This window comes from Schistosoma haematobium, chromosome 3 (genome assembly GCF_000699445.3).
Source record: "Schistosoma haematobium chromosome 3, whole genome shotgun sequence".
In the NCBI taxonomy this organism is placed as follows: Eukaryota; Metazoa; Platyhelminthes; class Trematoda; order Strigeidida; family Schistosomatidae; genus Schistosoma; species Schistosoma haematobium.
Window position 1 is genome coordinate 35907112 of NC_067198.1, and position 25788 is coordinate 35932899.

General features: G+C 38.3%; 2 protein-coding genes across 2 annotated transcripts in view; one reads left to right on the plus strand and one right to left on the minus strand.

Annotated features, from left to right (window-relative positions):
* Positions 1-6714: 6714 nt before the first annotated feature.
* MS3_00010654 (uncharacterized protein) lies at positions 6715-10215 on the plus strand. The gene is made up of 2 exons (XM_051219045.1): positions 6715-6765; positions 8799-10215. The coding sequence occupies exon 2, from the start codon at positions 8801-8803 to the stop codon at positions 9917-9919; it is 1119 nt and encodes a 372-aa protein (XP_051069746.1). The 5' UTR covers positions 6715-6765; positions 8799-8800; the 3' UTR covers positions 9920-10215.
* Positions 10216-12305: 2090 nt separating this feature from the next.
* RRP12 (pre-rRNA processing protein) overlaps positions 12306-25788 on the minus strand; it is a 30582-nt gene continuing 17099 nt past the window's right edge. Inside the window, exons 14-18 of the mRNA XM_051213745.1 lie at positions 24538-24879; positions 20760-20851; positions 18855-19145; positions 16723-17453; positions 12306-12769 (exon numbers count right to left, since the gene is read on the minus strand). Of these exons, the coding sequence (XP_051069747.1) occupies positions 12360-12769; positions 16723-17453; positions 18855-19145; positions 20760-20851; positions 24538-24879 (1866 nt within the window). The 3' untranslated portion in view covers positions 12306-12359. The remainder of the gene's footprint in view (positions 12770-16722; positions 17454-18854; positions 19146-20759; positions 20852-24537; positions 24880-25788) is intronic.

The following is a 25788-nucleotide window of genomic DNA, read 5'->3' on the forward strand; positions in this document are numbered from 1 at the left end:
CCTGCTCTGCCAACTCTTTCGTCCTACAATCGCACGTTTGCCGATCATTCCCACGAACGAAACCGCTACGTAACGAATGTGTAAACCTTTTCTAGCAGGGGGCTCCTGTAGTGACATACTTTTATCATGAAAACGCGATTGTTGTGATGGAAACAATTATTATTATGACGAATTATACCAGTGATTGTTTTACTGTACTTGTTTGTTTAACTGTACTAAAGACATTCTTTCTTTGATTATGACCTTGCACGAATTTGGATACTCTCAGTAACAACACTTGTACTCCTTTGGCACAATCTCGGTATTCTTTCGATACCACGAGATCGCCAACAAATACATCTCGACTACAGCCATCAACTGCCTGCTGATATTTGGCTTACGGAGGATCTTATCGGTTAATTGGCAAGTAGTCTTCCTGTTGTAGGGCCAGTGAAATGTCACTGAGCCCCAGCCAAATCATCCGGCAGTTGGATCACTGAATGTCGAACAGATCGTCGCTCCCTGCCAAGGTCATGTACAACCGACGCGCATTAGTTAATCATACGCCATGGGCTGGCCCATGCGGCAGTGGTCTTACTTTCGCTTGTATCTACTTTAACTAATATATTTCTGTAATAACGTCCTTTGTGTTGTACAGTCTTCAAAGCATCTATAGTACCTTGTTACGTCAATGGGGGTAGTCCACGTAAGGTGTTGACCACGAGGTGTGACTTCGACGTTAGTTGGTTCGTCACACCATTCACGTCTAACTCGAGTCGGCCTCCAATCATTTCGACATAGATCATCTACGTTGGTGATCTACACAGGTGAGCAAGACTTCGAATAACGCAACCTATCACTATAATCTTTATTATTGTATTCTATACTTATTCTTTTTCATTTTTATCATCGCCTATGTTAATCTGTTACTGTGAACTTTCGTTGGTTCATGTCAATGTTGATTAGCATTTAAACCTAGATAATTCGTTCAATCGACAGAACTAACCAATCAACTACGATTATAATCGGCTATCGTGGTTCTTTAACAAGCATTAGCAGCATGTAAATGCTCCTGTGTAATATGTCTGTTAAAATATCAACCACTCGTGAGTATAGCCACAAGGCAACACGAACGCATATCTCTTTGTACCTTATCCACTGGTATAAATAAGACAAGATAAACTATCGACTATAAATTCATCTTTCTGCTTAACCACTATCCACTAGAATGTTCTGCTTTTTTTTACCACTGCCTGCCTAATTTCCAATTGCTGAGTTCCATGGCCAAACAGAGGATACGAATGCTAGAAATTCACGGTGAGTTTGAACTATAAATTTCCTGCGATCTTAGATCTCGTTTAGACTGTTCGTCAGTCTACAACGCTGTGTTAATCGAAAAATTTAATCAACAGTACCTCGTACATAATCCAGATTCAAACTATTGCCTACTTCATTACTTAAAGGCAAGAGTAACCCAGGCGAGTTTCATAATTTCATTAGATTATTTCGTACTATATTTATGATGCGTGATAACATTTCGTAGTTTCTTTCACGTAAACTAGTCATATATTCTGTCACTGCCGTCAAGTTTTAGTCGAAATCATGTACATTTATGACTCGTTAGTCGACATACTGTGGTAAAACATATTGCATGTACACGAGCACGCTTAGTCCGTGTCCCAAGTGCACACGTTGTCGTACTTAATATGTCACTTAACGCTAGGTAATAAGCTCTTTGTATCAGCCTTTTACGAAATGGCCACGTTACCTGGATCCTCTAAACCTTAGTTACATTGGTGGTTACCATTTTAATTAATGTTTACTATACCCCTTGTATTTGCCATTATTTCACACGGTAAATCATGGCTCGATTTTCATATTACACGACAGTCATTCCAATTCCATTTTCGGTATATTTGTATACAATACGGGTTTGGAAAATATCTAAACGTCCTCGAAAATTCTCCACGAACCCAACCATAGTTTTCGTATATGTTTTTATTCACACATCCAACTGTTACGCTAATAATACCTAAACGACCGTTCAGTGCAATTGTTAGTATACGTAAGAACGATGTTATTTAAACTTGACTTTATAATACATCAGAACTATTGTAGTTATTCTACTTCGACGTCGTACTTTATTTTATGAAGTATTGTTTCCTCGTGGCTGTTATCTAACCGATGATTTCGGTACATCAATCGGTTGTTCAACTACTCGACGATTTACAACCTGTCCAGTTCAATTGGTGGTCTGACGACATTATCATTCGCGCGAATCATCAGTTTATGCAGTCGAGCGAATCTCCTGCAAACTGAAAACGATATTGTCGCCTCTATCCCAACACTGACAGCGTTTTTCAAGGGTATCATTGACATGAGTCCAGAGTGACACTTTTGTTTTCTTATGTTCTTTTCGATATTTTTCTGTTTACTAACCGAACAAACACGCAGCACTCACCGTTTATCATCTTTTAGAGACTTCATCGTGCCACCTTTGCTGTCGATTTGTAGCCTTCAACCCTTACTAACTGTAGCAGCAGTCATCGACTTTTCAAACTGTGACTACAAGTTGGTCAATAGATTCGCACAATGAAATCACGACCACTCTTCACGGTTATACTTCTGTACTTACGGTTAGTCTGTTAGATATAGATATAACTAGAATTTGACACTAATTAATAGCTGTCAACGACACTGTCCGACTTACAACTTTAAACTAATGACAGTACAAATATGGATATCGATTGATAATACACTTATCCTACTATCGCTATAGCATCATTACTCTTGCGGCAGACTTAACGTTTGTCATCGGAGGAACTGAATTACTTGTCAAGGCTATATATTTCAGCGCGACTTGATAGAACAATAAAACGTTTTGTTCTTTTCATTATTTCTATGGTTAATCAATTTACGTTTAAGCAACGACCTACTAACATATTATGACTCGCTGTTTCCCGACCAGTTTCTGCCGCCTCCTTTCCATTTGTTTTACAGATAAGCAATACCTGGAGAATTTATAATATTCGTTTGGCACTCTCCGGCGCGCGACTGCTCCCAACATGTTTGGTACCGATTCAAACGGCCGCTGAATCTGGTGGGGAGTATTGTAGGGCCAGTGAAATGTCACTGAGCCCCAGCCAAATCATCCGGCAGTTGGATCACTGAATGTCGAACAGATCGTCGCTCCCTGCCAAGGTCATGTACAACCGACGCGCATTAGTTAATCATACGCCATGGGCTGGCCCATGCGGCAGTGGTCTTACTTTCGCTTGTATCTACTTTAACTAATATATTTCTGTAATAACGTCCTTTGTGTTGTACAGTCTTCAAAGCATCTATAGTACCTTGTTACGTCAATGGGGGTAGTCCACGTAAGGTGTTGACCACGAGGTGTGACTTCGACGTTAGTTGGTTCGTCACACCATTCACGTCTAACTCGAGTCGGCCTCCAATCATTTCGACATAGATCATCTACGTTGGTGATCTACACTGTAGTGTTGATCATAGTCAAACACGACTCGAAGCTGCACTACAAGTTCTCCGAAGTTGCTCGTAATTTAATCTTCACTAGGATATAAAAGCTACCAGCATCAATAATAAATGAATGGAACTTGCTTGTGTTAGCAACTAACTTTTGCATCAAATATGAAGTGCTGGTTTGGACGACAATAAGAGATAACGAATGCACCCACCCATACAAAAATGCTAGTCTTGACCAACCATCGTTCAGTGTCTTAATAGTGAACAACTTGGAACACTTACAATCATAATATGCCAAGATATTCAACTAGATACAATCAATGACTCGAAGTTGAAGCACCTAGTATGAGTTTGTCCTCTATTTTTATGGTAGCTTTAAATACGAAATTAAATATTTAACTATACGCTATGCGTATTGGTTATCTATCACGCAACTTGTAGAACATGAGGGCTTGTTCTTAATTCAAAACAATTAGTTCCTTTGATAAATGTCGATAATGCAATGAGAAGACGTAGTTCATCAGAATTATGTGATATATTTGTGCAATACATTTCGAACAATCTGATCACACATATACTTGTTAAGAACATTTATATATGAGAATTAAAAAGTCAACTAGGCAGGTTAAGGGTAAGTCATAACAATGGAAAAATATTAAAGTACAAAAAAACAAATGTGATTAACACTCTGGATAATAAATCAGTACTACCAGGGTAGGTTAAGTGTAAACACAAATTGTTTTTGAACACATAAAGGGGGTTCCAACTTTCGTACAGCCAATGCTTCAATAAACCTTGGTATACGTCCTTGAAGGCTTTTGTACAACAAAACAAATTCTGATTTGATACCAACCTTATGACTCGCCTCAATCAAATGTTTCGCAATGGATGATGATGTCCGCCTATCCTGTGATCTTATTTGACCATTGGAATTCATCTTAATTGTCAATCATGGTCAGCGGCTAACTGCAAATACGATACGAAAGTCAATAAGTAGCGTTACAGGGTTGCAATCATTTCACAGAACGTTTGAGTGATTTCATAGAGATGTGGATAAAATCCGCCACTTACATTATCCAAAATACTGCTTCCGAGTACGTATGTCGTGTTAGCCATTTTTAAAGGTGCCATAGATATTCAGGGTATGAGGACATATTTGTCCGTAACACTATAATCGATGGATAGCAATCCATTCAAAGCAGAGGTCACAGGTAAAGGAGTTTGAGAACATTTTTGTAAAAATTATCGATTTAATAAGAAGCGCTTGATCTAAGCTGGATATTAGTGTGTAGCACAAGGGATGTTTGTAATTAAGTATACATTCATGATTCAGACTCAGATTTCAGATTCGGATTCGTGTATTAAGTACAGAAAGCCTACGGCTTATTTCAGTACCCCTCTAGTATGCTTCTGTGGGTATCTAACCATCTATTGAATGAGTCGATTGAAGGCACTGACACCACTGCTTCGAGTAACAGGTTCCAAGACCTGATGACTCGGTGTGAAAACCTGTATACCACGGATATCTTTTTCGTTCTTGGTTCTACTCGCTCATTATAACCTCTGAGTTGTTCCTATCCGGTAGAAAGAAACAAAGTCAATTGTCTCGTATTCAGTAGACGCTGCAGATACGATCGCCTTTAGGTTTGCTTTCCATATGTTAGAACGACCCGGTGCAATTGCTTGACGGGCCATCCTAGCCATGAACTTTTATAAGATGACAGTATAATCACTTCTCCTTAGAGGTAGGAGGAAAGTTAATCGACTGACATCACCTAGATGGAAAGCTAGACCTTAATACAAGGCAAGAGTAAATTGTATGCTCACTTCAGATTTCAATCGAGACGACGTACCAAAGGACTTTACCACTATAGACGCGGAAAAGTCAACAGGTCTTGACGAACTAAACCCCAAAATCTTGGGAAAATTGAGACGTAGACTACACTGATTTCAGCAAAGTTCCGCACATTCGGCTGTTATATAAGTTAAGAAATGTCGGAATTGGAGGCAATCTATTGATGTGGATAAAAGACTTCTTAGTTGGGCGTCAACAAAGAGTTCGGGTGAACTCGAAGTTATCTAGCTGGGGAACTGCGCTTAGTGGAGTGCCCCAGGGTACAGTTTTGGGGCCAGCGCTATTCTTCTTGTATGTAAATGACCTTCCTTGTCTCCTATCATCATCCGTCTTGCTATATGCTGACGATGTCAAGATATGGAGAACGATACGATGTGAGTGTGATAGCTTAGAACTCCAAAATGACCTGAAGAAATTATCTGGCAGTTGCCGACAAATACTTCCAAGTGTGTTGTGATGCATATCGGCCATCAAGGCACAGATACATACATGATGAATAACACTGAGCTACCTGTCGTCCAGACATATAATGGCTTAGGAGTTATCGTTAGCCAAGACTTAAAGACTACTGCACACTGCCGTGCAATAGCCGCCAAAGGTTTTAGAACCTTATGGTCAATACGTAGAGCTTTTAGTCACGTCGACGCTAAGACGGTTTTGACTTTGTATACAGTATTCGTACATCCTAAACTTGAGTACTGCATACAAGCGGCCAGCCCCTGCTTAAAAAAAGACAGTGAGCTTCTGGAAAAGGTTCAGAGAACGACAACCAAGCTGATTCCCGGAATAGCGAAGCTTCCGTATGAAGCTCGACTGGCCAAGCTGAACCTTTTCCCGTTGTCATATCGCAGAACTAGAGGCGACTTGATTACAGTTTTCAAATAGCTTAGTGCCAAATTTGCACCTGATATGCCCTCATTTTTCTTGTCTTCCAGAACAGAGAATTTACGAGGACACTCCAAAAAAGTCCACAAGCTAAGAACAAATTACTTGTCAGCTGACTATCGACTTTCCATAGAATCATCAACGAGTGGAACTCATTACCTCAGCACGTGGTTGAGGCTCCGTCCGTCGATTCTTTCCAACGAAAGTTGGGTCAACTGAGGGATCACCATTGCCAGGACTAACACAGGCCACCAGGCCTCCTGTCCTTCCCAAACTGAAACTGAAACCGAAACTTTTCACACCGAGTCATCAGGTCTTGGAACCTGTTACTCGAAGCAGTGGTGTCAGTGCCTTCAATCGACTCATTCAATAGATGGTTAGATACCCACAGAAGCATACTAGAGGGGTACTGAAATAAGCCGTAGGTCTTTTGTACTTAATACACTAACCCGAATCTGGAAGTGAATCATCTCTGAAGAATGTGCCTTTTTGGCATTCGGTTGCGCTGTATTTGGTTTTTAACGTTACTTCCTTAGCTGTGTTCAGCGTAACGGACACCGGTAAGACTTAAACTGTGGACAGTAGATCGGTTTAGATAAGTGGAAACTAGTTTCAAATTTGTCATTATGCAAGCTAAATAGATTTGGTGATAGTTCTTCTAGGTACTGTAAAATCTATATCATAATCACATTACCCTGAACTAGTTCAGGGTAGTCACAGACGAATTATTCACATCGGAAAGCTTTATTCGTTATAATCTCTTAATTTCTAGATAACTCACCAATTACCCTCAGACGTTGTGACCATTATATAAGTTTGGTATGGCTTTCGTTTATGTTAAAATTGCTTGCGTTCGTGAATGACACTTGTAAACATTGGTCTGTAAGACGCTAACAGAATTCATTTGCAATGTATGTGTGCAGATAACTAAAGTCCAGTAGTTTTTTTGGTCATAATAGTGACCTGGGTCGTCTCGAACTTAAATAATATTAAAAGGGAGTAGTTTTCAGACATTATGCCCTTTTAGCTTAAACTAGTCCTAACAGTACGGAGATATGTTTTTCTCTACCTTCAAAGCTGTCTAGTTTATTTAGACATTCTTCTTAGATAAGACTTCACGTTATGTTAATAATTTAAACATACTATCAACCAGACATTGTCACTCGAGCCTAGCTTGGATGTGTATCTATCCAAGCAGATATACTTTACGTCAGAACAGGTCCACTGCGGTTCTAGTACCTGTGAAGTTGCGCCACAGGATTAAGCCGTATTTTCCAGACTGCAGTGTTAAGCCCAGGATAGTGTCTAGTTCTCCTGAAAACCAATGTGAAATTATCCTCTTCCAATACAGTATATTTATATGATTGTCGGTGCCCCCAGAATAGACCGGTACGCCCGAGGATGGGGAGTTTGCTCTCCCTTCCAAAATGCCCACATTTGAGAACACGCATATAAGCACTGCCAGGGTAGGGTTGCTGTATATGAAATTGGTAGGGCGAAAAGCAAATTTACTGGGAGTGGTGGGCGCGGAAGATGAACATAAGTCCGCCGGAAAACCCTACTTTCAAACCAGTCGTGCACATAGGCTTCAGGATCGTGAAGGAACAAATGACGTATGAACATAATCTCGGTCACCAGCCACCATGGGACTGCATCTCGACATTGCCCCACTGTCTTGTGGATTAGACCTCTAGATCGAAGGCTCGGGGACTAACCCACACACAAATTTAATGGTAACCACTCTGTGCTGCGTATAAATATTTTGATGGCCTCTTTGTGCCAATGTTCAGTCCTTTAAATAAATAAGTTAATTCAGGACAGCGGTAGGAAATTAGAAGTATGAGAACACAAAAACCGTTGCTTCAAAATGAAATAAAGATACGAACATGAAATCTTATTCTAAAGTACTATCAGGCCAGGCTAAAAACCACATTTGGGACAATTCGTTGTCCCAGAGTTGAAGCTTTACATCGTCTGTATTGCGAATTGGTTTACCTATCGACAGTTTGATAGGTAAACGTTCTTACCTAGTTTTAAATCTCAGATGGTCGTATACACCTGTTACTTTAGTCGACTAACTTACGACCGCACTTATAAATCGGTAGCTAATTACCCCTTTTATTATGTCATGTATTCACTATACAGAAATACTCATGAATATTCATCCTCATGTCACTTGAACTCGCAGTTTTTCCTTACTTGGTATTTAACTTTGTGTAGCATTATTCTATGTCTATTTGATTGCGGATATCACTGGTTATTTATTTCCTACACCGACCACAATACTCCATGTTTGTACGAAGCGTGACATATATCCGGCATATCATGACTATATATGTCACTTAGAAGTCACAAGCCATTGGTTTTTATGATTCATTAGAGTGTATATATTCTGGTTGGATGCTAAGATGTCTGAAATTAATCCTCAAAAATCAATACAACTGTGCTTATCCTATCTTTTAAAACCCCAACATTTTGCCTTTTCACGTCAACACGTATCTAAGAGGTTTTAATCGTACTTGTCAGAGTAAATGTGAGGTATTCTGTTCATTAATACTTGAAAATGTTTTGTCCAATTCTCTATTTTTTTAAGACATGGTGACAATCAATCATGAAAGGTATGACAGGTCTCCTTTCATGGAGTCACGAAATTCCAGTCCTACTCGAAGATCTTATGGTGAAAATGCAGTTAGACATAATGCCGATTCCACACACAGAGGTTATGAAGTTAGTCGACATTCTTACAAGGATAAACATGATCTCAGTGAAAGTTATTCCAAATCAAAATCTCCATCCTTGTCAATTAGTCATAAAAATGAAGGTCGTCATCGTAAAACCAATGAATTTAATCATCATCAAACGCCAGAATTTTGGGAGCGACGTCGTAAAATGCGTGAGCGTTCTGGTGCTTCTGTAAACACACAGATATGGGAGTCAAACCCACCTAAAGAGGATTCTGATTCAGATAACGACCAGCATACAATTTCTGGACAAGCTTTCGGACCTAGTCTTCCAACAGATTTCAAAATACCAGACAACCGTGATACTTCTTATTCTCATAAAAAGCTCAAGCATAAGAACCACAGCCATCATCATCATCGGTCACATAAACACTCCAAAAGGCATAAAAAAGAAACAAAAAAGAGCAATAGACTCAGAAAACAAAAGCGGAAGAATAAACATGCTAGTCGCACATCCTCTTCCTCATCATCTTCAGAATCTGAAGTAGATAGTGAAGATGAAAAGAAACAATTTATTAAACAAATGAAGGATAAGAAACGTGAACTAGAACGTAAACGTGCACAAGAGGAAGAGGAAGTAGAAGCTGTTGGCCCAATGTTACCTACTGCTGAACATTCCAGCTTAATTCCGTTAGACTATGGCCGAGCATTATTACCGGGCGAAGGTGCAGCAATGGCAGCTTATATTGCCGAAGGTAAACGTATACCACGACGTGGTGAAATCGGTCTAACCCCAGAAGAGATTGAATCGTTTGAAAAAGAGGGTTATGTCATGTCAGGTAGTCGTCATCGTCGTATGGAAGCTGTTCGTTTGCGTAAAGAGAACCAGATATACTCAGCCGATGAGAAACGTGCTTTAGAACATTTTAACCATGCTGAGCGTGCTAAACGTGAAGCGAAATTGCAGGCTCAATTTAAGGCATTGATTAAACGAAAGTTAGAAGACAAACAAGCTGCTCCTCCGCCAAGTTAAGAAAAGAATAAATTTTTCGATAACTGCTAACATATATCAATTTCAGAGAGTTTTTCAAATCAATGTCTTGTATATAATTTAATTTCATGTACACTATAAAGTAGTTTCCTTGATCAACTAAGGAATTCAGCTGAATTGGACGATTACGGTTGTCATTCCATATGGACGTTATTTTTCACATTGGTAACTTTTTCAGTGTGCAATTTGACAATCAAATTGTCAGTAATGATGTACATAAACTGAACTAATCAATTGCTTTGTCGTGTATATAGTAGAAATGTACTATATATTTTCAATCGAAATAGTTTTGACTTGCTTACCTTTTATGCAAACGTTTCTTGAAATTACTTGGTATTGGATTTGGGATAGCCTTAATAAAGTAGACTGATGTGTATACAAATTTACTAGTCACAATAATAAAAGAAAGCAATGAGACTTGTAAAATGATCCCAATATCAAAGATAGTAAGACCAAAAATTGAAAATATAATAATAATATAGTACAATCAAAATCGGAAAATATAAAGTTTGAAATAGTAATGTTACTTAAGATTTATGTGGAGATAGAAAATGAATGCAGTTACGCCAGTGGAAGTGATTTGAATAATAATGACTCAAACCAATAGCCAATGATTCCGTGAATTGATGGCATGTATCAGTTTACCAATCTGTAATCATCTTCCGAATTGCTCCTGTGCATATCTGAGTAGGCAATAAATGCCCGTGTTAGGTAACTCTCAGTTACCTCAATCACTTATATTATTATAATTCACTTCACAACTAATGACGTAATATAATCTGGCTATAGTTGCTGGGCTGATTGTGTCGACCATATTTGTACAACTTGTGATCGTTTTCTAGATAGAGACCTGAAGCTTATTGCCTACAAAATAACCAATAACTTTTAATTTATGTGGAGCGTTAATGTGAGGAATGTTTGTAGTGTACCCCCTGTGTATATTTGGAATAAATCTTGGTTTAATCAGTGTGATTAAATCTGGCACAAGCTGATGGTTGACCTCTCCTTAATATTTCTGTAGAATACATGATATATGTGTGCGACTAGAGTCTCCAACCACCCTCTTTTTATGATTCGAAGGAAGTGTTACAAAGATTGGTTCTACAGATAGCACACTAGTAGGTTTATACAGTCTCTATAGTACTAATAAACACTTAGAAACTCACTCTAGTGGGAACAAAATATGGAGGAGACAGAGTGGGATTCAACTGTGAGGCAATATGGAATAGGTAGAGGCGATTTATAGCAGTAGATCAGATTTAATGAGCGGATAATCTTACCAGAAATCAACTCACCAAGCGACTATTATAATGGTGGTCAGAATACTGAGAGACGACTAACTAAGTAGTTTTTCTTCTTGGTTTTTTAGTGGTAATTCGCAAGATACACGCGTTATATATTCTGATTTCTGCTTATGTTGGTCGACAAAAGGCGTAACTTACCAGCTGAATTCCTGGTTAATGTGGCATTTTAGTCTTCGCTCAACTATCGCCTTAGTATCCTTACAATCAAAGCTAGCGGTTATCAGCCTTTTAATAGGTTACTAGTTTACCATCTGAACTTCTTACGAGTGCATCTGGACACCTGTTATCTTGATTTCAGTTAAGTGTTGAACGTTTACCTCAGGTTTTGAAAATAGACGTATATATTCCTGTTCTGGAATATAATACTTGATACCATTCTGTTACTTGTTGATTAGGCAATTAAGTATTCATTTTTGGAACATGTCACAACCAATTAGTAGAATCTCAAAACTCTGACGTAGTTGTGAGTTCTTCAATTTGTTGGTGCCGTACAGACAAACTGTCCTTGTATCTGTTTCTTTACCATTATGGATTTGGATAAACTATTAACATGATAGCAAAATTTTTCTTTAAATGACCATCCTTGGTTCTAAGATGACTAACATGAGAAAACAGAATACATGCAGTGAGGAATGTTGGTTAGGCTAAATACAAATATTTTTTAAGAATTGCGGGTTTCTAAGTTAATGTATATTACAGATTTAGAGTGCTGGGAGGGAGATGTTTAATTTATACGATAAACTAAAGTTCTTACCGATACTTGAGTTGAGGTGTATATATGCTATACAAACGAAAAAAATACAAAACATGTGAGCTGCGGTTATTCCATAATCACTGGACATGCACTACTTTGCATTTTCTAATATTTAATTACGTAAGGGCTATTCAAGATCATACTGTTATTCATGCAATCCCTTTCAAGGAAAGGGTACTCTGTGTAGAACAAACTCAGTAGAATGTAGTGGATAAACGCAGTTAAACCTGGGAATAAACCTACTAGCCGTTAAATAAACTGAAAATCATAACCGAATAACTTTTAAATAATCAAATAAATTCATTTAGTAGGATAATAACATTATGATCAGAAGAAAAAAACGATCACAAAGATTTCCAGTTTTTTATATATTATCTCGTGAAAATTTAGCTTTCGATAATTTTGAAAATTTAGTCTTTTTATGAAAAACTTTTAAAGGAATATTCTTCGAGGATTTCATCTGGTTACCACCTTGAATTCTCTTTCGTTTCTGTCTTCCCATGCCAACTTCTCTCAAAAGACGCCGACGTTCAAGTGGCGTTACTCTTTGACTAATTGAATTGTTTGATTTACCGATGCCAGCTCCAAGTGGAACAAACGCAAAAGGTTCTGGCATACCAGGTCGCTTCATATCACCTTTTGCTTTGCTTGATGCGTAGATACGACCAGGTATTGGAATAGTTCTCTTTTTTCTATGTTTAACATCGTTTTTATTCACGCAGGAAGACGACTGTATGTTAGCATCATCATCGTCATCACCATCGAGATCCCATTCTGCTAATTCAAGAAAAATAAATATTGCAACCTATTTTGAATGTGAAAGCGATTTTAGTTTACAATAGGCTCTCACGTAAACCGATCAGCATTACAAACATATCATTACTGTCCTAGAACGTATTCATATTCAGTCGAGCCGCTTTCAAAAAGGTCTTACGGTCTTAGCTTTGTATTTGAAAAGATATCCGATAATTATATTGCGTCTTAAACGACTTGTTTAAAATACGAGGCGGAGAATAGCGTCCTTAACTCTTCTACACCTTACATAGTCGTTCCATCTCAACCAGTGCTGTCACGTATAAACAATATGCGACCTGGCATATAAATGCATCAGTTCGAATTGCCACAATATATTGCTTCTAATTTTCTTAAAAAGAATTATATGTAGTATCAGTTAGCTACAACGCAGAACCAGGCACATATGTACATCGGTCCAAGTTGCCATGCCACATTAGCACAAGATGAACAACGAATCCATAGAAGTAGCTAATTAAGTGGTAATATATAAAAGAAAGATTGCATATAAGGATATAGTACAGGAAGAAAGAATTAGATTATAGGAAGAAAGAAATGAAGCGATTTTAATCCCTTAGTTTAAGAGAAGACAAAGAGTGTATACACCTACACTGTTGTGATTGATTCTGAGCCATGTCACCAAGAGTCTCCATCTCCCAACATGGCTCAACTAGAAGTTGGTGAATTCAAGCACTGATGCCACGTTTTGGTTTGGCCGCCCCTAACTTTCAACAATACCAAACACCGGTTAGCATTTCACGTCGTGGTAATCGGTGTTCAGGCATACGTAACACGTCGCCCAACCATCTCAGTCGATGAAGATTTACAACCTCATCAACTGATTTACCATCATTCCGTAATATCCTGTGTCTAGCCTCACTATTACTTACCCGGTGATCCCAGCAGATGCCAGAAATATTTCTAAGACATCTGTGGTCAAATACTAGTAGCTTACGAGTACCTTCTACTCTTAATGGCCGTGTTTCACTGCCGTAAAGTAAAACAGAACGAACTGCCGCACAGTATACTTGTCCATTAATTGATAGACGGATATTTCGCCTCCGCCATAGGTGACGCAAGTTGGCAAAAGCCAAACGAGCTTTTCGAATCCGTGCTGAGATTTCGTCAGGTACCAACCCATTACTGCTGATCAGGCTTCTAAGGTAAGTGAAGTTGTTGACGCAGACCAGTCCTGAAGCAATAACTTGCGTTTAGAGGGGAGGAAACACGTTCCAAACATCTTGGCATTGTTACTTAGTGCTACCAAAAGACTGCACTTTATCAGCGTCTTCACCAAACAGGACTATGTCATCTGCGTGTTCTGAGTCGATAAGTGAACTTCCTGGTAGGGGATCAATCCATGAAAACTCAGACGACGAGAGCGTTATTTCCATCAGTAGGTCTACGAAGAAGTTAGACAAAAATGGAGAAAGTGGACAGCCTTGACGGACACCACTTGAGGTTGCAAAAGCAGATGACAGTTCGCCATAAGCTCTGACTCGACTAGTACTGTTCGAGTAAAAACGCTTCACAAGGTTTATGTACATCTGAGGTACAACTCTCAATGACAGACACTGACACAGAATCTCGCGATCCACAGAGTCATGCTGCTTTAAAGCTAAGAATGACTACCATTATCGGACACCGACAAGCATACCTGTATTCTAGAACCTGACGAATGGTGAATATGTGGTCGATGCAGCCACGACCAGGTCTGAAGCCAGCTGGATTCTCTCGTGTTTGCAGTTCACGTGCCTTAGTTAGGCGTCCAATAATTATCGAGGCTAGTATTTTAGATACTATATTAGTTAAACTAATCCCTCTATGGTTGTCACAGGATGATTTTAACCCCTTCTTATATATTGGGACAATCAGTGGTTGTGACCAGTCAGATGGGATTACGTCCAACTCCCAGATTTTGGCTAAAATATTAGTTACCTTAATCGCCAAAAATGGACCATTATCCCTAAATACCTCTGGAGTTAATCCATCTGGACCAGTGATATGGTGAGCCAATCAGAAGTGACCTAAAGGACAAGTGCATTTCACTGGCTAAGAAATGAGTCAATGTCCTAAAGACACAGTGGTATATATATATGGATGAGCATCTGTGCGTTTTATTCGGTAGTCCAATACACTTTCTCACCACTGTTTTGTTCTCGATCAAGTGGTCAGTTGGGGGGTAGCGCGTAGCACACGGTTCATCAGTATCAGATTTCGGACACCGCAAGTCACAACAACCAGCTGCTATTCCTCGTTTCAGATTAGCTATAGCCTTTTAAACTTCAATTAGATTCAGAGGGTCTATTTCAATGTTCCATTCAGCCTATTTGGAAATGGTGGGTAATCGTAGAATATGTTTCTATCCTTCCAAGTTTTTACGGAGCCGTTTAGCCAATGGTTCGGTATTTTAGGGTTTTAGCCAAGGAGGCCTGCTAGCTGATTTGACGTAGGGCGTGTACGTTGAAGGCTCCAATGTGTAGTTTGGAGCAAGGCTTCAGTAGACCTGGGACAGTATTTCGCGCACTAGGATCGTTGACCATGGTGATTCGAGGGTAAATCGAAGAAACAACTTTAGGTTTGATAGTCGAGGTAGGAAGGATAATAGAAATGGTAGAGGTAATTTGGTTATGAATACAGTGGCCTTGGGTGCTGTTCGAGATGTGGGGCGGTTATCACTTCCCGGTCGCCCACACCGTGGAAGGGTTCTTCTAGAGGTATCTGAAAATGAAATTGGGTTAGAGGTGGTCTTAGTGACCTGAGAGCGTGACCGCAGTGCCCAAGGGACAACTGCTCGAAGTCGGTCACACACGACCTTTTTGTGGGTAATTTTCGTGTTACCTCCGTAATTATTGGAACCTTACTACCGGAGACAGATATCCGTGGGATAAGGTGAGGTGTGCATTTTTAGGGTCGACCTTTTCTAACCCCACCTCTCCCTGTGGGAAGGCAGCATCGCTGTTATGCTGGTTGTCTGAGGGAAACACCTTACTGTTGTCACACCTCTGTACAGTCAACAGTACGACTTCGCCCTCGAACCTTGGGTTTTCTGCTTTTAGTCCTACCGCTCTTCAACCGACCTGCCTGTCATGGTAGGACCTTGAGGGATGATTGTTCCAGCCAGTATAGCTCGACTGGTTTATTACGATAGGCGAGCCCGACCACCACATGAACGTACTAGCAGCAACGGTCGGGCAGTTTAGTAACAATTAAGTCAATCATCTTGTTTGTTTCGGTTACAATATGCAGCACTTACCCAACATAATTTATTTGAAGGACTAATTACATTCGCGTGTTAATTTTAAAACATGCTGCTAATTATAATGCTTGTTGGGGAAGGCTATGCGGACAGTTGTGCAATTATACTAGTTATTTTGATGGCTAATCGGATATCTAGATTGTAAATATTGAAAAGACATAGTTTTATAACGGGTAATTGGCTATCATTTTTTCCCTCATGTATGTACGATACAATTTAGTAGACTACTGAGTTTATCAAGTAACTAAGCGGCACTTAACTATTTATCGTATATAGCCAGTAAATCATCCATATATCTCTTAAACAACGCTACCGCATCATATTGTCAACATATAACAAACATACTTCAGTTGACAGATGTCCACTGCGTCCACCATGTTCATCGATAGCCTGGGCTATTCGCTACTGTATTTTATGACCTATAGAAGTGCGATAATTTTGTATTATTTACATATTATGTTAATTTTATCCTCTCCTTTATTTACAGTTATCACTTCATGTTTATTTATTTAATTGACCTTGATTAATTTTCATATAAAATGCTTTGACTAGCGTATGTGTGACTAGATTATGTACGCAAATACATTACACTTTTCAAACCAAATTCATCTTCTCACTGTACTGTCAAAAAGTATTCTATCATCAAATTGGCACAGTACAACTACAACATGCTTACTTGAATGATCTTTTTTGGTCAGCATTAATTGATTTTCATCAGTTGTACTACCACTAATAACAATTTTCCCGTTAACAATAGGAAAAGGTTGATTATTATGTTTATTAGTTGATTGCGAAGCAGATAATTTTGATTGTTCAGCCAATGAATTCTGAAAAATGTTAACCATAGCTTTTGCTGTCATACCATCCGGTGCAAAGGCTGTATGACGAGCGAGTGATTTAGGATCAGATAAATCTAAAATTTCTGAACTGTCAGGATTTTCTACAAGCCATAGATCTGAATCATTCGAAGGCTGATGACGTGATGATGCAGTGGTTACTGCTGATAATGTATGTCGCGACACCTGACTACGAGTTTTTGATGTATGACTAATTGTATCAGTGGCAAAACGAACTTGATGTTTAGATTTAAATGGATGTTTACATAAGGCTTTATTAATCTCTTCATCGTCGTCATCATCATCTTCACTATAGGCACCTATATCAATATCCATATTGTCTATCATATTATTGAAAGATCCATTTTCAGTTAAATTTCTACGTGAACGTCTACACAATCCAGCAGTAAGTTTGGCATTTTCCAATTCTTCTACTAATGATTTTGTATGTTTCAATGATAAACTGTCACGAGGTGATGATTTAGTTTGACTCCGATTAGATTTAGCATGTGAATGGATTGAAGGACGATCATCATCTTCACTTGAAGAGGTGGCTAACAGTTCATCCATCCTTGAATACAAAATGATAAAAAGAAGTCGAAGGGATAATATGAGAAAAAACACTAGATTGTCGGGCATATGAAATAGATGTACAACTGATTATCTTAAGTGTATTCTTTGAATTATACTGGAGTATCGATTGATAATAATTTAGTGTAAGCGGGGCAGGGACGAAGACAGTGGCATCGGTTTCGTTCACTTTATTGAAGCTAGAGTTGAGAGAAAATTAGCACGCAAGCATATCAACATGTGCACTTTGATCATAATCATCGTTAATATTATTTGAAAATGGGATTGTTCATAGATTCTATAGGATTTGATAGGGTATTCCTATACCATATGAGAGCTATGCTTTATGATTGTCCTAGCAGCTAGAATAAACACGAATGATAACTTTTAATTTCTCTTTGATGGGATTCATTAACATTAAGTGCGAATTCACACATTTCTTGTAAGATATTATTTCTGTGTAAACACTAGCTGATAGCTTAGTTCTGATAAACAATTTTTTTTACAATGTTTATATCTTGTATTCGCCAACAAGAGAACGATCAATCAACTATGTTTAGTAAAACTAGCCTATTCACAATTATGAAGTAACACCACATTCAATTTGAGTCACTCAATAAGTCAGTCATGTATAACGTGTGACCAATGACGGTCCAAGTTGCCATACCTCATTAGCAAAACGAGATGAACACTAAATTCATAGAAGCAGTTACTTCAATGGTAGTAATATATAAAAATATTGTATATGGTACGGGGAGAAAGAATTACCCCTTAGAAAGAAAGGTATGAATTAAGTTTAATCTCACAGTTTAAGGGGAGACAAAAAGTGTGTTAAGTCTCTTTTACGTTCTGTCCTTATTCACTTCACTTCAACTTTTGTGTACTATTTTATACTACTTATTACTATTCAGTAAATATAAGTAAAAAATAATTTATTTGTAATTTTATTTATAACAATCAACCCAATGCTCAATTTATTCAAAATTATCAAATCAAACCTTGGTAATGATACCTATATTCAGTAAATAGTTGTATTCACAGCAATTTTTACGCCCATACTCAAACGCGAGTTTGTCGTGTAATATTCTGAAATATTTACATATACTTGTAACATTCATCGTATTCATCATTATAATTACTTTAATCTCACTATTACTTATCCGGTGATCCTAGCGGATGCGAGCAATATTTTTAAGACATCTGTGATCAAATACTAGTAGCTTACGAGTATCTTCTACTCTTAATGACCACTTTACAATATAAACCATCACTATGTGACACGGGAATATCAACATTAAACGATAAATTCAGGATTGCTGGCCTCGAGTTAACCCAAGTCATTACTTTAAAAAAACGCGTAGAATTATTACACATAGATTGGAAAGAGATAAACAAAACATACCGAGCAATATGTACACGTTTTGGCAGAGATAATGATGATGGTTTACTGTGAATAGATGAACGAATACTTTTAATATCATTGGATATTGATCGCCTTGAATTATGGTCCGAGTCAATGTCGGATATTTGTTGGCGAGTAGATCCACTAATCAATGACAACGATGATGGTGTTGTCTTTGAAGTTGACTGTTCAAGCATTTTAGATTTACGTTCACGACGAGCTATTAGTTTAACTGAATTGCGTACCATTTTTTGATGTTCAACACTCAACAAACCCTGAATAGCTTGACGTCTGTAAAACAATAACATAGTAATAAAAAGCGTAATCTTGATTTTTATAATATGATACATAAAAAAATTAGTCATCACATATTACTCTCGTGACTGATAAACATGAATCCTAAATACTGTCATATCGGATGGACAAATGTATACTTAAATCATACAAACTGAGGCTTTATAAACCTTAAACTTCAACTCCTGGGAATTCAGATGAGGAAAGTGTTATCTCCAAAAGCACATCAACGACAAAGTTAAACAAGAATGGAGAGAGTTGACAGCCCTGACAAACACCACTTGAGGTAATCAATTCTGATGACAGTTCACCATAAGCTCTCACTCTACCAGTTGTGTTCGAGTAGAGCCTTTACAAGGTTAATGTACTTCTTTGGTACTCATTTCAGTGACAGACACTGCCAGATATTCACACTACGTCAGGTCCTAGAAAATAGACACACATTCAGACGCCCCACAATCGTAGTATTTCTCGACCTTAAGGCGGCATTTGACTCTGTCGGTCGTGAGGTTCTATGGCAATGTCTGTCACTGAAATGAGTACATTAACCTTGTAAAGGCTTTCTACTCGAACACAACTGGTAGAGTGAGAGCTTATGGTGAACTGTCATCAGAATTGATTACCTCAAGTGGTGTTTGTCAGGGCTGTCAACTCTCTCCATTCTTGTTTAACTTTGTCGTTGATGTGCTTTCAGAATCTGAATTCTCAGGAGTTGAACTTTTACTGGGAGATTTGCTTGTTGACTTAGAATATGCCAACGACATAGTTCTATTTGGTGAAGATGCTGACAAAATGCAGTCTTCTGACCATTCTAAGCAACAATGCAGGCATGTTCGGGATGCGACCCCCCCCTCGAAATGCAAAATGTTGCTTCAGGATTGGGTTGCATCGACACCCGAACTAATGATAGGGAGTGTGAAGTAGTTGTGTCGACTGCCTCACATACCTGGGAAGTCTCATCAGCCTTTGTGGTCTGGTGTTCCTGGGTTCCAGTGACGGTCAAACGAAGATGTGGTACCAACTGAAAACTGGACTGTACCATGTAAATAGATATAGATTAATTGACTCGGGTAAGCAGGTTTATCGTAACCAATAGTTATTGACAGTAGGTGACATGGTTCACAATTGTTCACAATCTTTCAGGTGCATTAACTACCTATCTTTCTTTGGATCCCAAGTTTCTAAATTTATCAAAAAAAACTTTTCGTAATAATTGCCGAAAAGCATCTCCCATGCTTAATCTTTTCTATTAACATTATTACTTCTATTATCTCTACGACTCTAGAATTTACTCTGAAAATCTAATCTCGTTGTGCTTATGTGGTACAGAAACTTGGAACGATGTAAATGTACTTCAGGTTCAACGTTCTTTGATTGATTGTATAATTCACTGTGCTTATTTTAGCTACAACTACGTAGTTATTGATCAATAAATACTGCACAAAATTATCAGATTATTTACGTGGCGTAACTTTTACGAAGAGAACCACAAGGATAACAAAACACATCAAAAATATGGACGAGGGGTGGCGGTAGTGCTGATTTATATAATCACATTTTAAAGTGTAATTTTCATTAACAAGAGCAAAAAGCGAATGGCCAGTGACATACCCAAACTTTTTGACCATTTTTTCTAATATGGATTTCACAACAAAACGTAAAGGTCGTTTACACGATGAATGAATGGACTGTAAAGTCTCAAGCTGTAAATGATGATATGAAAATATGAACATGGGGATAATAAAAGTGCCATATTTTTCAATAAAAATGTAGAAAAGGAACAGATACTCCAAGATAAAATTATCACAAACAAATAAAGAAAAATCTCATATAAGTAAATGTATGTTTAATCAATTAGTGAGAAACATCAATTTAATATGTGTAATGATTATATTCCCGACCGTTGCTGCTAGTACGTTCATGTGGTGGTCGGGCTCGCCTATCGTAATAAAACAGTCGAGCTATACTGGCTGGAACAATCATCCCTCAAGGTCCTACCATGACAGGCAGGTCGGTTGAAGAGCGGTAGGACTAAAAGCAGAAAACCCAAGGTTCGAGGGCGAAGTCGTACTGTTGACTGTACAGAGGTGTGACAACAGTAAGGTGTTTCCCTCAGACAACCAGCATAACAGCGATGCTGCCTTCCCACAGGGAGAGGTGGGGTTAGAAAAGGTCGACCCTAAAAATGCACACCTCACCTTATCCCACGGATATCTGTCTCCGGTAGTAAGGTTCCAATAATTACGGAGGTAACACGAAAATTACCCACAAAAAGGTCGTGTGTGACCGACTTCGAGCAGTTGTCCCTTGGGCACTGCGGTCACGCTCTCAGGTCACTAAGACCACCTCTAACCCAATTTCATTTTCAGATACCTCTAGAAGAACCCTTCCACGGTGTGGGCGACCGGGAAGTGATAACCGCCCCACATCTCGAACAGCACCCAAGGCCACTGTATTCATAACCAAATTACCTCTACCATTTCTATTATCCTTCCTACCTCGACTATCAAACCTAAAGTTGTTTCTTCGATTTACCCTCGAATCACCATGGTCAACGATCCTAGTGAGCGAAATACTGTCCCAGGTCTACTGAAGCCTTGCTCTAAACTACACATTGGAGCCTTCAACGTACACGCCCTACGTCAAATCAGCTAGCAGGCCTCCTTGGCTAAAACCCTAAAATACCGAACCATTGGCTAAACGGCTCCGTAAAAACTTGGAAGGATAGAAACATATTCTACGATTACCCACCATTTCCAAATAGGCTGAATGGAACATTGAAATAGACCCTCTGAATCTAATTGAAGTTTAAAAGGCTATAGCTAATCTGAAACGAGGAATAGCAGCTGGTTGTTGTGACTTGCGGTGTCCGAAATCTGATACTGATGAACCGTGTGCTACGCGCTACCCCCCAACTGACCACTTGATCGAGAACAAAACAGTGGTGAGAAAGTGTATTGGACTACCGAATAAAACGCACAGATGCTCATCCATATATATATACCACTGTGTCTTTAGGACATTGACTCATTTCTTAGCCAGTGAAATGCACTTGTCCTTTAGGTCACTTCTGATTGGCTCACCATATCACTGGTCCAGATGGATTAACTCCAGAGGTATTTAGGGATAATGGTCCATTTTTGGCGATTAAGGTAACTAATATTTTAGCCAAAATCTGGGAGTTGGACGTAATCCCATCTGACTGGTCACAACCACTGATTGTCCCAATATATAAGAAGGGGTTAAAATCATCCTGTGACAACCATAGAGGGATTAGTTTAACTAATATAGTATCTAAAATACTAGCCTCGATAATTATTGGACGCCTAACTAAGGCACGTGAACTGCAAACACGAGAGAATCCAGCTGGCTTCAGACCTGGTCGTGGCTGCATCGACCACATATTCACCATTCGTCAGGTTCTAGAATACAGGTATGCTTGTCGGTGTCCGATAATGGTAGTCATTCTTAGCTTTAAAGCAGCATGACTCTGTGGATCGCGAGATTCTGTGTCAGTGTCTGTCATTGAGAGTTGTACCTCAGATGTACATAAACCTTGTGAAGCGTTTTTACTCGAACAGTACTAGTCGAGTCAGAGCTTATGGCGAACTGTCATCTGCTTTTGCAACCTCAAGTGGTGTCCGTCAAGGCTGTCCACTTTCTCCATTTTTGTCTAACTTCTTCGTAGACCTACTGATGGAAATAACGCTCTCGTCGTCTGAGTTTTCATGGATTGATCCCCTACCAGGAAGTTCACTTATCGACTCAGAACACGCAGATGACATAGTCCTGTTTGGTGAAGACGCTGATAAAGTGCAGTCTTTTGGTAGCACTAAGTAACAATGCCAAGATGTTTGGAACGTGTTTCCTCCCCTCTAAACGCAAGTTATTGCTTCAGGACTGGTCTGCGTCAACAACTTCACTTACCTTAGAAGCCTGATCAGCAGTAATGGGTTGGTACCTGACGAAATCTCAGCACGGATTCGAAAAGCTCGTTTGGCTTTTGCCAACTTGCGTCACCTATGGCGGAGGCGAAATATCCGTCTATCAATTAATGGACAAGTATACTGTGCGGCAGTTCGTTCTGTTTTACTTTACGGCAGTGAAACACGGCCATTAAGAGTAGAAGGTACTCGTAAGCTACTAGTATTTGACCACAGATGTCTTAGAAATATTTCTGGCATCTGCTGGGATCACCGGGTAAGTAATAGTGAGGCTAGACACAGGATATTACGGAATGATGGTAAATCAGTTGATGAGGTTGTAAATCTTCATCGACTGAGATGGTTGGGCGACGTGTTACGTATGCCTGAACACCGATTACCACGACGTGAAATGCTAACCGGTGTTTGGTATTGTTGAAAGTTAGGGGCGGCCAAACCAAAACGTGGCATCAGTGCTTGAATTCACCAACTTCTAGTTGAGCCATGTTGGGAGATGGAGACTACTTGGTTGGGTCCCGTGTGACTATCGTAACCAGTGATTGGAGATTCTGTTTGACATGACTGAGAACCGATCACAATGGCGTCGGTATATACGCTCTCTGTCTTCCCTTACATTATGAGATTAAAATTACTTTTTGCCTTTCGTTTCTATGAACTAGTTCTTTCTCCTTATATGCACTCTATTTTTTAACATATTATTACCATTGAGCTAACTGCTTGTAAGAATGTGGTGTTCATGTTGATACGCTAATGGGGTGTGGCAAGTTGGTTCGATGCGTATATAAGCTTGGCCCTACGTTGTATCTGACTGACTGAATATTTATATGGTACATAGCTTCACTGATAATACGTAACTAGCCAAACTGTAAATTAAATAGAACGTTTGTCAATTGGAATTCTAATATTCATGTACTGGTCATCTAATTAGTGATATGGTAGAAATCAGTTCAATTCCATCTCCAAATAGTTGCTATTCGAGAGTGAGATGTGGCAGTAGTCACTAATAATCTCTTATTTGCAATTTATTTTCACTTAATTTTAATGTGTAGTGCCTATTTTGAAGAATTCAGTTTAGATTAAGTGATATTTTTGTAGTTATAATTCAGTGTGTATTCAAATTTGAAATTATCGGGTTTCAAAGTAAATGTAGTAAGTAATAAATGCCATAAATAATACAATTTCGCGTAGTATACTACTAGATACATTTGTTTTTCATGTGTTTGTGGTATAGGGACATTTCAAGGTTTAAAGTAATGGCCTATACATTAATACCCACAATTAAGTAAACACCTCACTGTATAAAAGGTATTACCAACAATCTCATTATGTGAAATCTCATAAACCAATTGGCTTTATTAAGCGATTAAACACTTATTTAGTTAAGTAACGTCTACAGTGTTTCAGTATTTATTAAACAAACAATAGACATTTTACATGGAACTTACCACAGAAGCTAAACTAATAGAACCTTCTTTAATGAATATTATTAATGATCGAGCAAGTTGTAAACCTAAACGAATTAATTTACGTTGATTTGATTGAACTAAACATTGACTAATTAAATTCACTTCAGATAATAATGTAGACACTAATTGAGAGATTAAATTTGATTCGGAATTAATATTCAAAATAAGCGCTTGTCTGAAACGCCAATGTCTCATGAGTAAACAGATTGCACGTGCCGACGATTGTTGTAGAGATAATTCAATTGAATTTGTAGCAGGACGATTATGCGGTGGTAGACATGGCCATAAACGTGATAAAACCGAGTTTAAAGCATGACATATCTAAGAATAAAGAACGTGCATTGATGAAAAAATTTTTAATTTGGAATATGGGTTATACATACCTCTAAGGTGAAATACTGAAATTCTCAATATCAGTAGTATTACTCATGACAATCAATGGAAACTTAAAACTAACTGTAACTATCAGGGTTTTAATGTTATTATAACTATATACTCACTTGCGACATAGAAAAATAAAAAAACACAATTCAATAAGTTGTGGAATACTTCAAAGTTTATTACATGTGATCTGAAGCTTGATTTAAAGGGAAACGAGACCACAATTTTACTTAGATGCAAATTTTTGATTTTAATATAATTCAAAGTTGTTAAGCATAAATTTTTTAAAACTGAAGTGTATTTTTCAATGGCAATTTCAGAGTCAATTAATTTGTGTACAGACTATTATTCAAGGTTTATGATTTAGGTGTTAATAGTTTGAATTCGTGTTGTGGATGAAAATGTTTTTTGAGAAAAGGAAATCTGTAAACTAATTACTTGGAGAAAGAAGGTTATACCTTATCGTGTTTTACTATGTTCAGACTTAAAACTATTCGATTCACGGGTAAATAACACCAGTTTAAAAAAAGCGGTCAGAAATTCTTCTCTCTAGATTTATACTGTTAGTTGAAATTAGTAATTTAAAGTCAGTGGCTACTGGATTTAGTGGTTCAATGAATAAAGTGTTCGTGTTTGAAGAGAAAGATACTGGATGGTTCATATCTGCATGTTAACGTTAACACTTGGATACAAATACATACAATTCTACAATTGGTATGACAGTGTAATGTACAAACAAACAAGTTCAGATAGAATATATATACCTACTTAGAAGGAAAACAGATTATTTATGAAATATGTGCACTTAGTCTTCAATCTTCCATTTTCATGTATTGGTTCCGTAACTCA

Coding starts and splice junctions, on each gene's coding strand:
- MS3_00010654 (XM_051219045.1), top strand. CDS start 8,801: ATGGTGACAATCAATCATGAAAGGTATGACAGGTCTCCTTTCATGGAG.